This window comes from Aptenodytes patagonicus, chromosome 6 (genome assembly GCF_965638725.1).
Source record: "Aptenodytes patagonicus chromosome 6, bAptPat1.pri.cur, whole genome shotgun sequence".
In the NCBI taxonomy this organism is placed as follows: domain Eukaryota; kingdom Metazoa; phylum Chordata; class Aves; order Sphenisciformes; family Spheniscidae; genus Aptenodytes; species Aptenodytes patagonicus.
The window spans coordinates 46,292,175-46,307,127 of NC_134954.1; the positions used below are offsets into that span (position 1 = coordinate 46,292,175).

Here is a 14,953-nt window from a genome sequence, read left to right on the forward strand (position 1 = left end):
TGTCAAGCAACATGCTGGTTTTGTAATAACTCCAGAGGTTAAGGTTTCAGTTAAGTCTTTCATTTTCTGTTTCACCACTGCATAATTCTTGCAAAGAAAAGTCACTGCAACTTTTTTTGGTTTGTTTGAATGTCTTACATTACCACTATCCCGTCCCCTTGCACTTTGTGCTAAGGACATGTAAATAATTAATGAAGACTATACTGATGGTGACTTCACCCCCTCTACCCCCTACATTCTACAAGATGTAATTGTTCTGGCAGTATCTGAATCATCTTCACTACTACCACCTACCACTGCCTACCCCGACACACAGCTTTCCTTTTTTGTACAATTCTTCTTGTATTACTGAGGTATCCTTACAAGATGAGATCACAGTTACCTTGTATGTGGAAAAAGGCTTCTGGTGTTTTTAAGTCTTGCAAAGCTTTTTTTCTTTTTTTTAACATTTTATTGGCATTGTTCCCTCAGAAAGACCATTCTGACACATTTTAAGAGCACAATACCTTAGAAAACTTCTGTTTTCCATCTTCATAGTGAATCTCCACATAATTGGAAGATAACAAGTCACTGTAAAAGAAAGCATAAATCAAGATGAGGAAAATCTGATTATTCTTTCTACTGCTATGGGTGGGTTTGGGGGTTTTTGTTGGAATTTTCAAACCATTTTTTCTTTTCTTGTAAATTAGTTTAAAAAAAATCAGCAGCTTGTGTCCAGTAAATGGTTTGCTGGTGCACTGGAAGTCAGAGTGTGTTACAGAAGGGGAAATTTCATTCTGCAATCTAATCCCCTGTATTTTAGCTTTACAATTAGATTATCGGCCTTATAAATATGCAAAAAAAATATCCCATGGCTTTAGAACTTTGTTTGCTGCCAGTAACTGGTACTGACAAAACATATGTTTAGTTCATTATTGTTTTCAAGTAAGTTTTATATTTTATCTAAAAGTTAAACAGAGTATATGTAAGGCTGAACAAATATATGCACAATTGTTATGAAGACAAGAGTGTATACTTTACCTGTACTTTACTTTCACAACTGCAAATACTCAATTTTTTCCAAAAACAGTAATGTTCTAAAAAAAAAAAAAAAAAGAAAAAAACACAAAAAAGAAAACCCCATACTACCCCTTTTCTTCCTTTCACTTTTTCTTCTCAGATTCTTTTCTCACTTTTTTTTTTTCCTAACTCTGGCAAGACAAATTTCTGAAGCATAAAAATTCCCCATACTGTATAATTTACAGTTCAAATTTCTTTTTTAAATAAGATTAGCTAGCCTGTACATATCCTGGGATAACTTCAATGCCCCATTCACCTCTCACCCCATTATAATCAGGGTTGCAGCACAGCAGCCCAGGGAGAGAAAAGCAGTTAAATATGTTAACTGGCTCCATTATAAATGCAAAATAAGCATTTTGCTTAACGTGATCCAGAATTCTCAGCATTTTTCAAGCCCCTAAGAGCCTGTACCCTTCCAAAGCGTGGGGGGGAAATCATTAAAGGGTCTGATAGTGGTACATACATCAAAACAAAAACATTGTTGCTACGAATAAAAAATACTATCATTATGGAAGCCTAGTCTGACAAAATAGCTCTGATGGGAATTCCAACTAAGAACAACTTAGGATAATGGGTATCTCTAACTCAGATTAGGCTATTAGCAATCCTGATAACACTTTAACTCTGAGACTACTGGCTCATAAAATCAATTCTTCATGCTACATTTATCAGGCTCTACACTTATCAGAGAAGATCCTGCAGAAGTCAGTTACCAGTGGCCCTCTTAAAAGTCCTTTTTCATGGAACGGAGAGACCACATTATGGGCACTCCACACCTGCAAAACCAACACTAATAGCTATGAATAATTACCGAAGTCTCATCATTTGTCTTAACCTTCATTTTGATAGCAATATTTAATAGATATATTTTTAAAGTACAGATTTAAAAATAAATTCAGTTGCATAAAATCATTTTAACTTTCTCTATTTGTATCATAGTAAGCTATAAATTTTCTGCAAAAGAACACAAATGCTTTATAAATAGTGTAACCGCTTGACTACAATGCAAACATTCACTTCTTCAATGTGGCAAGGTTTGAAACTTCTAAAGAGGATTACATATACAAAGCAATTAAACTGTAGAGTGTTGATAATGTCCTGTCCTTCTTTGCATTTTTCATACTTATTATGAAGCATAAGGACTGCCATCCTCAGTACTTCATGGGATGGTATAGACAAGGCTAGAGGTAACTGACACAAGTAGGAAAATGAAAAATTCTGATTGGATATAAGTTTAAAAAAAAAATCACTGAGGATGGTTAATCACTGGAACTATGCTCAACTTGAAATGGCCTTGACCAGATTCCACTTTTTACAGACACTTCTGCTTGAATTCACAGAGACCGCTTGGTTTCCTCAAACCAATTCCAGGATCAGCATTTATCTACCTGTTTCCAAATCAAGCTCACACTCTCACATCATCTTTTTTGGCCTCTTCTAGTAACCAAACATAACTGATCTCAGAACTGCTTTCAGTGCTATATAGTGCTTTGGCATCTCCTAAGACTTGCAGTAAGTGATTTTCCACTGTGTCTGCTGACTCACAACTAACTGTAGTTTAATTACAGCATTTGTCTCTTAGATTTATCCCATTTCAGGTGACATAAGAGCTGCTCAAAATTTCTTTAGTCCACCCTTTACAGAATCTTTCCAGAGTTCAATGATCTTTTCTTGGATTTTGGTTGAACTTCTATTGTAACCTGGTTGTTTCCTTCATCTGCCAACCTTTTCCATTCTTTAGCTTCTCATTACTTCCAACTGCAAAGGGATTTCTGATTCAGGTAGTAAATACAGTGTCCCACATGATAAGATATCTAAGATGACATGCTCGTGATGGAATACTCCTGTATAAATGTTACAAGTATAAAGCAAGGATGCAGCAGACAGCGGCTTTTCCAGCAGACTCTACACTTTTCTCATCACTGACTTTCCAACGCTACTGTCCTGTGGGATCTGCTGGATACAAAGCACATCAATGAAACTCTCCATACTGAACAAATTCCCCCCAAAGAAAATTGAGGCCTACTATTCATGATATACTTCCCAAATGCCACGTTGTAAACAAAAATGTGCCTTTCATTTGTGAACCACCCTTTTGCCAAATGTAACACAGTATCTACCACATAGAAGTTGGAGTAGAAAATCTATTATAAGGCTATTGTCTTTCACAAACCCATTCTCATGCTACACTGGCACAGGGTATTTAACGCTAGTTTCTGATCATTATGTTCTTAAGCTTGTCACACATAACCACCAACATACTGCAAGAACATTTTTCTCTTAACATTTCCCACAGGGCAGCAAGAATTTTGAACTTTCCATTGAAAAAAAAAAAATCAGTCAGCTTCTCCTTAAACTGTATGCCTCTACCTTGGTAGGTACCTGATTTTTACCAGGTACCTTGTATCACTTATTCTTATTTCAAGTATCTGTCTACACTAGCAAACATCCTAAAGAACACCCTACCTCCAATCATCCAGAAATCCCTCAATGTATACTGCTAATCTGAGACAACCATGATCTTATTCAGGGGAAGAGGGGGGAACAGGAAGGGGACAGTATGTTTTCAGGCATTTTCCAACATGGATCTGCTAGTACATACAACCAGTTGCTTCTATAATAAATCTAATCTCAGTCCTGTTCTCCATATTCATAGCAAAATCAGGACAAACACATCCATAACTATGCTTATAAATGGTTAGTATTGAAATGTGATATTGCAGAGAGTAGTCTAGGACTGAAAAATTCAGCAAAATTGTTCTACTACTGCTGCAAAGAAAAAGACAGAATTCGGGTAAGGGAGTTTGTTCTATATTTTGCTAAAGCTCCAGGAATAACAACAGCTGTAAAAATAAGCTTAAAACTGCTACTGCAAATTTTCCCTACCAAAACTTTTACCTGTTATTAATGCTGACAAAACTGATAAAAGACAGGAGAAATTATTTAAGGAAAAAAAAAAAGAACACTTAACCAAAATAACTTTCAAACACTTTTTCCAACATGAAGGACAGATACACAGAAGAGCGCTGTAATTTCACCAGTAGGTGTGATGGGATCCTTTATGCAAGTGGCATCAAAAAGAAAGGCCTGGAATACACTGATTAAGAGCTCATGTAGAAGTACAAGTGGCTGAGGAACGAGATACAGAACTCACGCATAAAAGTAGGGGTCTCCACATCCCAAAATAACTCTTCTTCCTTCATTATCATTTCCAGAATGCCTAACTTTACCTCTGGAAGGCAGCCCTGAATTTTAGAAAATACATTTGTGTTTCATCTACACTGGACTGTGTTTTATCACCTTTCAGTGACCCATTCACATTTTGATTGAGCAGAAATGCATCCAGTACAGCAAATTTGTTTTTCAATATTATGAGCACCAGAAACAGTGCAAGCTTTAATTGAAACAATTGTGTAAGTCATGATCACATCAGACAACAGCATATTTAGGTTAGTGACACATTAGTATGATGCCTTACAATGAACACATCAAATTGCAACATGCTGAATGAACTCATGAAAAAAAAATTTTAGTCTGCTGTGTCCTTTTCTATAGTTCCTCCCATCCTGCCTTGTTTGTCTTAGGTAATTGTTTTTATTGAGCTGTCCTGCATCACCAGCTCTTCTATCCGAGTTACATTGAGAGATGCAAAATAAGCAGGAAAGGGATACGCCATTCCCGGTAGTTGCTGCCTTTGAAGACACAGGCCAGCTGTTAAAGCAAGCAGCAGATGCTTTCTGAAGAACTCGCATCCACTTCCCTGGCACATATTTCACTGCTGCTGTTTTCATTAGCAGGAGAGCTGCAGTATGAAGAGTGGCTTACCTCTGCTGGTATCTAACTATCCTGATGAAAAGAATTGATTTGGGTAGGTAAAGGCTATGACTAAAAGATATCTCATACACAAGTAACAAAGTTAGCTTCCAGGAACCTGCAGAAAATCAGATTACAGCTTAATTATCTTTCTTGCATACTTCTTAAATTATCTTTATACTAACCTACTACCAAGGAATAATTTTTTTTTTTTAAGTGTTCTGAAATGATTCAAGCTCAGTACCAGTGTCTGAGCAACCTAGTTTAGCTGAATTACTTAACAGAACACCCATCATCAGATGTTTTTGTCCATTTGACAGATATAGTTTACTAGCACATAAAGATGTGAAAAACAAATTGAGACCTTGCTACGGCATTTTGTTAGATCATCAAGACAATACCATCTAATGAAATGGCCATCTATAGCCTTGTTTCTATTACCAGTTTCAATTATATCCACAAGCTTTGTTGAATCGACTGTTCTTATGGGAATTTATTATTAAGTTTCTAGTATGTATTTACAGTAGTCTTTACTTGGCTGTTGTCTTTGAAGCTGCTCTGACAAGAGTGTCTCCAAGGAACAAATATACTGCAAATATTCATTGTTATTTTTTAAAACACAGCAAGGTTTCACTACTTCTTATATTACCTTGAAGGAGCTTAAAAATCAAAACATAATACTATGGATGAAGCATCTGTGTTTACAAGCAATTAAAAGAAACAACTGATGATGTAGGTGTATAGGTTAACTTTTTCATAACTATGGAATCAAAGAAAGTCCCCACTCACTTCTGCTATTAATACCATAATGATTCTATAACAGTAAACAGTACACTTATTTAAAAATCACTTCTTGCACGGTCTTGCTCTTATTGTTTGTTTTTGTTTGGCTTGTCTTTCAGGTAGAAAAAAGGATGACCTGACAACAAATTTATTAAACTGAAATTACCTAAGCGATATTTTAGGTATTTTTTAAAAGGTCCTCAAATGGGGAAAGATCTCCAAAAAAGACTGAGAGGAAAACATGTTCTGAAGTTGTATAGAATGGTGCAAAAAATGTTCCAGATTCTTTTCTGGATCAGTCTGCCTTCCTCAGTGCAAGAAGCCCTGAGTCAGTTCAAGGGAGTTCAGACAACAAATTCTTCATGATCCTTTCTCTAGTTATGTCCTGAAGCCCTCCATCTGGGAATGGAGCATGCTATATTTTAATGGCTGCTTCAGCAAGCATTTTGAAAGTAGGAGCTTGAAGAGTTCTTCAGGATATTAAGAACAGTATGTTGCTCAGTTTCCGACATATTTTCCTTTATCATAGCACTGAAGATGATACCACTTTAAAAAGTGCTATGTAAAAGGATATGAAGAAATGAACGGCTAGTCTATATTACAGAAGATATGAGTACTGTGTCATGAAAAGTACCTCAATGTAATTTGCTATGACAGAACTTTCCTAGAAGAGCAATTGACAAAATAAAGATTTCATTTAAACAACTGTTCAAGTTCATTCAGTACTGCATTTTAATTGATCCCTTTCTTCCATCACCAGCTTGGAAAACAGGTAGTTTTGAATTATCAATAAGAATTTTATTAACCTGTAGTGTAAGGTTGAGAGCTGCCATCTGTCTTTGCCAGAATGGTCTCATTCAATGGTAACCGTATTTACCAAAGCTTCCTCCATTTAAAGCAAGCTTTTTTATATACAAAAGAAACTTGGGTTCCTTCTCCTCTTAAAGAATTCACTGAATGCTCCACATGTTCTGATACTTTGTGTCTAATGGTAACAGTACAATTTAAACCAACTCTTACTATGAAGGAAAAATCCAACCAGATGTGGATGCGTTTTTTTTATTATTTCATTTCTAACCCTAAAACTAGTGAAATAAATGTATTTATACTTGTAGAGAGCCGACTTGACCACCATCAGATTAGATTAATGACTATAGCAGAATCAGAGAAACATTTTGGTACTCCAGCAAACTAAAAGTTGATTTTGGTTCCCTTAATCCATGCTTCCATGTTGAACTATATTGCACAACTGTAGCTCTGTCATTCAATCAAGTTAAACTCAGTAACAGAGGCTCTTAGGATCTAGTTTGATGATTAATCATATGTCAAGCATACACAGGCTTTATACTAGCTCCAAATGCAAAGATTTCAGCCTGACTGTAACAGAATTTGAGATCCCAGTAATTCACTTCAGCGTAAAGATCTCACTACTGACAAGACTGGACCACCTCAGAAACAGACTGAAAAATCTACTAGATTAGAAAGATAACAGTTCTTCACCACTGCCACATTACAGTGGTTACATGTGAGCAAGGAGTAAGAACATAACCTAAGAAAGGATACATCAAGTCAGACAACTGCTTGGTATGTTGTTCGACAGCAAATACACACATGCAGCAATTTTTCAGGGAGTTTTCTCAGCACCCAGTGGTCTGCAACACTAGGATTTCATAAACCAGAGTTAGTATAATTGTTTTCAATGGCCCCTAATAAATTTCTTTAAGTTCTTCCAATCCTTTAACTCCTGTAAATAGTTTAAATATGCAGAATATCCTGTGACAAGAAGATTTGCATTTTAATTTTTTTTGTGAGAAGCACCTCCTTCTGTATTTGATACCTGTAGTTGTTATATGGGAGGGGGCAATAAACATCCTCATCCTGCCACACAGAATTTTATAGCATTGTCTTGTTGCCCCAGATGTGTATTTGCCTTGCCCTAAGCTTGTTGACCCTAACAATCCACCAAACCAATGGCTGTGGTCACATCTCAGCTGACAGGCATTCAAAACCCTGTTCAGAAGGGTGTGAGACCCACACTTAATTAAATCCAGGATCAGGAGTGCACAGAATAAAGTCTTTTCATTCCACAAGCAAGTGGTCTGACAAGAGGGCTAACATTCACAACACCAATGTCTGCATTTTAAAAGACAAACAGGTATTTTTGACAAACCTCTCAGGTTTTTGAGTTTGGGGAGTTTTTTTGTTCTGTGGGGTTTGGGGGTTTTTTGTGGGTTTGTTGGGTTTTGGTTTTGTTTGTTTGTTTTTTACAAATTCTTTAAGATGCCTCTTCCCAGAGACTCTCAGATCCCATGCAGGAACATATGTCCCAAGAGCTCTTACATCAGCACAAAAAAAAAAAAAAAGAAGAAAAAAGTGAAATTTCAAACAAATTAGCCTATGCTGAGTTTCTTGTAGTCCTGTTAAATTAAGCTCTGCTGTCAATGATTTTATTGATAGCCATTCTATGGAGCACAACTCTACTTGCAAATTGCACAGCAGGCATAGGGACATTACTTAATTACTACAGGGGAATCCAAAACTTGAGTGCTTGAAAGTCAGGGACTGCAACATTAATTTCTATGGCTACAGTTATAAGTTCTCCCCTATAGAACATATATAGAAACAGACACACATACACACTTACTATTTTCTAAATATTTCCTAAAGAGAACAGGATGAGATGAAGAAAGATAAGTTCAAAAAAGAAGGAAAAAATATTAAAAGGACTGATCTGGAAAGTTCTAGGAGGAATGAAAGAAGTAGATGACATGGAGCTGGAAATACTGCTGAGAAATATTTGAGACATTGAGCTAAGAGTGCAAGCCCTTGGTCAATGGCAGGATTGGTGCTGCCTCCTACTGTACTCCTGGAAGAGTGAATGAGTAAAACACTAGACAGTGCACATTAGTGAACATACAAATGTGCATGCATACAAAATATTATAAAATACACATTTTTATCATAACCTTAGCGACAGGATGGAAAAGAATACCTGAAGAGAATAGTACTAAACACTTAAAATTACAGAAACAAAATACTAAGAGAAGACAGAATAACTGAAATACTGCTTATAATTAATGCTTCCAATTTACGGCTGAACACAGTAATTGAGAAGGAAGCTTCTTCACACCATCAGGTTTTTATAATTTTTAAAAATGACAAAAGAAAGCTTTTTTCACACATTAATATGTCTTGAAAAATATGGAGAGGTTTTAGTATCTGCTTCTAAGTCTTTTTGCATGCGAAATGCCTGCTGAGGAGTTCTGGGAGTGGCAAATGAGGCAGTAGAGCTCCTATCTACAGCTGAGACACCCAACACCACGCTTACAGGAGTACACATGCATTGTTGTAAAATCCCGAGTTCTTTGCATCTCATCTGTGACAAATTTTAAAAAGCAGACTAGCGTTAAACTTGCCACAGTAATATTATCACATTTAATTTACAGCTTGTGTATCTTATAGGATCCATTTAGTACCCTAAATGTTTAAGCTTTTATTTTAAAAAATGTTACAAATATTTGAAGTTTCCTTCTTGAAAACTGTGACTAGTTTTCCCATTTCCATTACAAAAGAATTTTGAGAAAAAACAAGAGTCAAATAGATGCTCAAATAATCCAGTTACTGCCCTACTGTTTTTTTAAACGATGCTAACAATCTGGGACTCCTGGTAACTTCCTCTGGGACTATTCTCAAGTTAAATTCAGACCTACAGAAACATACACCACAAAGACTACACAACAATTATAAGCTTTAAACTGATGGATAAAACTGGCATGAACTGAAGCCCCACCACCACATTTGACTGTAACATGACTTAAATATTTGAGACATTAAAATACGATGACTTTTGTGAGCGATCAGTCTCTTATATGAAGTGCAGCATTACAGCCAACATATTACAGCCAAAGATGCCGCATTTTTTTCATATGATCTCTTCACTGAAAAGAAAATCCATTTCCCTGGAAAGGTGGGCTTCTAAAGGAAAAAGAAAGAAAAGCTGAAAAATACAGGCTGGTTTTTGCTGATTTTTTGTCCCTTTCCCCCAAAATCCTAAATTTTGAGGGAAGTTTTCAGTAGAAAGGGAGAGAGGTTTTTGTATTTGGTTTTTACCTTCTGTTTCTGTCCAGCTCAGGTACCTAACTCCCCATTCCTTGTATGTGCCTCAGTCACCACAGTCTCAGTGGAAGAAGGCTCTAGCATGGCCCCAGCCCCCAGTGCTGGAGGAGACTCCTTTATTTAGAGACTGGTGCTAGACCATCGGCTGAAAACTGCCAGACAATATAGCCAACTTCCCTCATCACTAAAAAAACAGCAAGTAGACATTTTTAATTCACTGCTTTTGGTAGTATCGCTCTCTAATGTGTTTTAGTACTACACCGTAACATAGACTGCTAGCTTTAAACAGGACATTAGAGTTACCTGCAGAAACACTTGTCCTTCAACAGAAGAGCAGCAACTTAAAGACCTTTTACATGTTGGTGGAAAAGAGATCATTAGGAGTAATGTGTTAGCACCTCACAGACATTTCTTTATGTAAATAAGAAATTGTTCAGATATACTAGGATCATTGATTACTCAAATACATTGTTACAACAAATGAATAGACAGTATTGTTTGAGGACAAAAATATGAATTTACTGAAATTAATGAACACTTTTAAAGGCTTTTTATATAAATTGGGTTTTAAGACAACGCTACATATTACTTGTTGCATAGGGAACTTATTGAGTTTGGGCAGACAATCATAGCTGAATTATAAAAACTAACTTTTCAAATGGGATTAATCGTTACCCCACTAGTATCCTATAATCTTTCATTTTTGGACTAAGACCATTAACTAAAAACATTATTTAATCCATTACAGATTAGAAAAAGTATTACTTTTTGCAGCAAATTATTTCCATAATCCATATATCTGCAATTATTATGCATTGTCATAAATGACATCACACTGACAGCCTGAAATTGGTCAAACATTTAAGTGTAACAAGGGGCAAGATGTCTGAAACTTCAAAGTAGCCCACGTTGTTAGAGTTCAAAACTAATCTTTTTTCCCCCGAGTTTTCTCATCAGAAAAAGCTGCCAACAATGACCTTTAGGATAACAAATTATATTTCATCTGTTTTAACACCTGTAGGCCTCGTGCAACTGAACGTTGGTTACCCAAACTCCATATAAATCTTACATTTGAATTGTCTCTGCACACTGGATTCAAGAGGTTTGATGGGCTTGTATTTCCTTTAAGCTGTTTGTGCCATTGCACTATAGCAAGATAGAAAACATCAAGTAAAAATTTATATTAATATGCTCCTGAAACTTTCAGATTTCCACCTGTTCTTCTTACAAAATCTTGACAGTTATTAATGCAAGTGAATATCCAATTTTCTTCACCTCCTGGTTATAATACTTGCTGTGGAAAAAAAAGAGAAGCTGGAACATAGAAGGTAGGCAACAGCACAGATTCCAACAAAGGTAAAAAAACCTTAGAACTAGAACCTGTTTGTAGGCAACAACCATCCTCTGATTTTAGCTTTATATACTCAAAGAACTTTCCTAAAAAAGGCAGAGACAAAACCAGAATACACAAAATACACACACAGAGTAGGTGACATTAACTCACCTTAGAGTAACTGATACAAATGTATATTCAACATATTCAAGGGTATTCCAGATTTTGAATATGTATTCCACACGCGACTGAATTATTTTGGCCAACAGCACATAACAGCTCAAGTCTGTGGCCCTGCTGTTCTTCTGCCTTTCCTCCTGACTAGACATTAGTAATACCAGTATGCCAACTAAAACTCATTGTAATCCAACACAGTAGCAAAAGGCAGCATTTTGGTGAACACATAAAGGTAACCAAGCTACGAGAATGGGTCTTTTCCAAATCATTGTCTATGGGCATTTACAATTTATGCTGTTAAAAGTTTTATGACTTACGGTTTTAGAGTCTTATGTCAGGTCAAAAAGTAGGACAGGTTTTTGAAGTCATTATTTTCTGGAGCAGAACCAGATAAAGAGTTAAACGTTTATGAGTCAAAAACCACTTAGGAAGCTAGGAGAAGACCTAATGTATAAAGAGGCAAATGGTAGGGATATCAGTAAGGCACCTGAACACCCTGCACCTTACATATAGCCAGTAAGAAAATTCTTGATACCCCAAGAGCAGAACTTCTTTGCATAAGGTACACAGCAAGTGATCTCCCTCTCTCTTTTTGAAGTGAAAGACATTGCATTTCTTGATTGCTGATAAAGCAACCACAGTTGGAAAAAATATGTACATTTACTTTCTTTATGGACCATTATTTGTTATAAATAAGCAAGGACAAACAGCAGGGCTGGACAATGAGTAACACTGCAAGGATATGGGGAATGTAAGGCTATCGGGTTTGTGATGGTATTTGGTTAACAGCCATCCAGCATAAGAGACTAGGACAGGAAAAGCAACCAACACCCAGACGCACAAACCCTAATGAACAAGAAATAAGAGTTCTGGTCTTTGTTATTATCTCTGTTGGATCACTGCCTGATGGGCCATGGAAGGAGCCACTCAGGCATGGCCTTGAAGAGGTTCAACCAGAACTTTAGAACAGATAAGAAGTGGTAAACAATGTCATCATGGGTCTCCTGGGAAAGAACAAACTTATTACAGGATGTCTGCAGCGGCTTGTGGAAATGTGCAAACATTTTTATGGGATGTTCAGGGGAAGTGCCAAAGGTAGGGAAGGTGAATCAGGATGGAACAAGTGTGGGAAAATGGAGAGAAAGTGGCATAAAAAGGAGTCATTAGTGTAAGCTGCAAGTCAGTAGGTTTGTTTGGCCCAGCCCTGCACCTGATCACTGCAGTCTGTCCTATGTTTTTATTGAGTCCTACTTGTAATATTTTCTGTGTGACTTTGCTCTCTATTCTGCATAGGTGTGATGTGCAAGCAAATTTCAGAGACAGACAACAACTATGAGGAGACCTGTATCTGGAAAGACCTAAGGTCTAAACCAGTGACCAAGTAAGAGACCACAGGCCTAGACTTGAATATCTGATGAACTTAAAACCTGTGTTAACATTTGAGTCTGTGAATGTGGGCATCCTTGTGAATCAGGAGAGGGCTGGTGCACATGCTTCACTAGCAAGCTTCCAATTCCCATCAGCTGGAGAAGAACTTGATCAGCTGTTTGTATTCTTGTTCACCTGAGTGCTGTTTGCATTTATATGTGGTGCCAGTAAAGGCAATGTTTTTTCTCTGTGACAATCTGTGCAACCAGCCATATGCTATATATGCCATCTTGGGAACGTGTGCTCAGTCTCGCTACTGGCTGGACGTGCAAACAGGAACAGTGGCAAGCAGACTAAGAGGAGAAATTCCCTGTAGCTTAGAGGCCACTAGATATAGGTTCCCTTCACAAATATGTCACGATTACCCCACTGGAATTACTCTGCATGGGTCCAACTCCGACTCTCATAAAACACCAGTCTTGCACTACACTATAGTTCTTCCAGAGGCTAGAGAACACCCAGTTATCTTCAAGCCTTCTTTCTCCTTCCATTCTGTGTGCCATTCCCTGCCTTCATACTAACTCATCTTTTGCCAGCCACTCAAGACTTTGTGTCACACTTTAAAAGATGGAACCGCAAGAGCAACCGAACTTCAAAATCATGCATGGATGAAGGAAAATGTTTCCAGTTCACCTTTACAGCAAAACATCTGATAACTAGTAGCCAAGCAGCAAAATACGTCAATATAACCGTTCAGCAAATTTAATAAAACCACAGCTTGCTGCTTTGAAAAGCTATTAGATTTAATAAGCTTGCATTTTTCTCCCTAACAAAACTTTCATTACATGACAGTTAAGACCAAAATACGGGCCTCAAGACCAGAGGAACACGTTGGTTTTTTTTTTTTTAAACCAGTATGCAATTTTTCCTGTAAATTTGTTTCTCCTTTAAGTGTGCTGAAAGGCTCAAGGGCAGCAGAAGGGGCAAATGCACTTTTAAGCAATATCATAGATAATTTTACCTGTCCAGTATTTAGTACTGTTTTATACTTCTACCTTATTCTTAAGCTTTCTCAGTATAAACTTTCAGTGGCAAAAAAAGCTTCATTACAATTTTTAGAAAAACACATAGTTCCATACCTTCAGCTGGGGATATAAATAGATATGATACAAACAACTAAACCGTTGTTGTCAGATCTTCTAGACCTAATGATTATGTAAAATTGTCTATTCTACTGGTAAACAGCCTCTAGCTGCACCTTTCAGTACAGCCAAACCATTAGGATTCCCACCTCATTAGGAACTTCACGATTATAGTGACAATAGCGTGTTTTCTAGATCATTAAAGATGAGCTATTCATACAAGTATTTACAATATTCCTACACACTGACTTGAGCAGCCAAAATAACATCTGCATGACAGTTCATCAATAAGTAAAAAAAATGCACAAGAAAATCCACACCTTTCAAGCACTACTGGTACTGGAATCACTCTATCATCATTTATTTTATCATGAATGATAAAATTTTAAAGGTATGCATGTTATGGGCGTCAGCAAGGGTAACAGTTACCTTGCTTAAAAAAGGCTAAATGTTATTTTGTATTAATAAACTTGGATAACGGCATATTTCTTCACGTGCCCTGACCTTGTACCGTAAGTTAAAGACAATAAGAACAGGGAAGAAAGAAACCTCAAATTGTACACTTACTTATTCAATGTGAGGTCAAGGATGAATTTGGAGCCAAAGGCCTCAATCTGGAAACTTGCCTGGGCCAGATGTACAGCCTGTAAACATGAACACACAGGAGTACTATACAGTATTGCAGAACATTTAAAGTTGTCAAAAGAATCACTGAGCTTTATACGCAACAAATATGTGACAAACACCTGCGAAAAACAAAATTATGGAAAACACGCTTATTTTCATGAATCTCACAGGCATATGAAAAGCTCTGCCCTTGTACCAAATTCTGATTCAAAAGGATTTGCCTTTTTAGAGGGTAAAGGAAGAGAGAGAAGCAAATGGTACCTGAAAAGCATGCTTTCAAATACACACTCATTCCTCACAAAAACAAGAAGAAAAAAAAAAAAGAAAAAAGATTCACATAAATGTCTATATTTTGCCATAACCAGATGGCTATGTTACAAAAGCATAAGTAATGTAGTATACCGTTCTTTTAATTATGTTACAGTGTTCATTCACTTTAAAAGGCCTGAAATAATTAAAGCATTTGTAATACATGCCTTCAAATAAGAAAATCATGGCAAGGCTTGTATTACATGTTATGAAAGACTCCTTCAAA

At 36.7% G+C, this 14,953-nt stretch overlaps 2 protein-coding genes across 8 annotated transcripts in view; one reads left to right on the top strand and one right to left on the bottom strand.

The window, feature by feature from the left end:
* DYTN (dystrotelin) overlaps positions 1-12,592 on the top strand; it is a 121,055-nt gene extending 108,463 nt beyond the window's left edge. The window contains exon 15 of the mRNA XM_076342417.1: positions 12,575-12,592. The gene's annotated coding sequence lies outside the window, so the exon portion shown is untranslated. The remainder of the gene's footprint in view (positions 1-12,574) is intronic.
* ADAM23 (ADAM metallopeptidase domain 23) overlaps positions 1-14,953 on the bottom strand; it is an 86,004-nt gene that overhangs the window by 57,082 nt on the left and 13,969 nt on the right. For all 7 annotated transcript variants that reach the window (XM_076342411.1, XM_076342410.1, XM_076342414.1 and 4 more), the window contains exons 3-4: positions 14,359-14,435; positions 507-570 (exon numbers count right to left, since the gene is read on the bottom strand). In XM_076342411.1, coding sequence (XP_076198526.1) covers positions 507-570; positions 14,359-14,435 — 141 coding nt within the window. The remainder of the gene's footprint in view (positions 1-506; positions 571-14,358; positions 14,436-14,953) is intronic.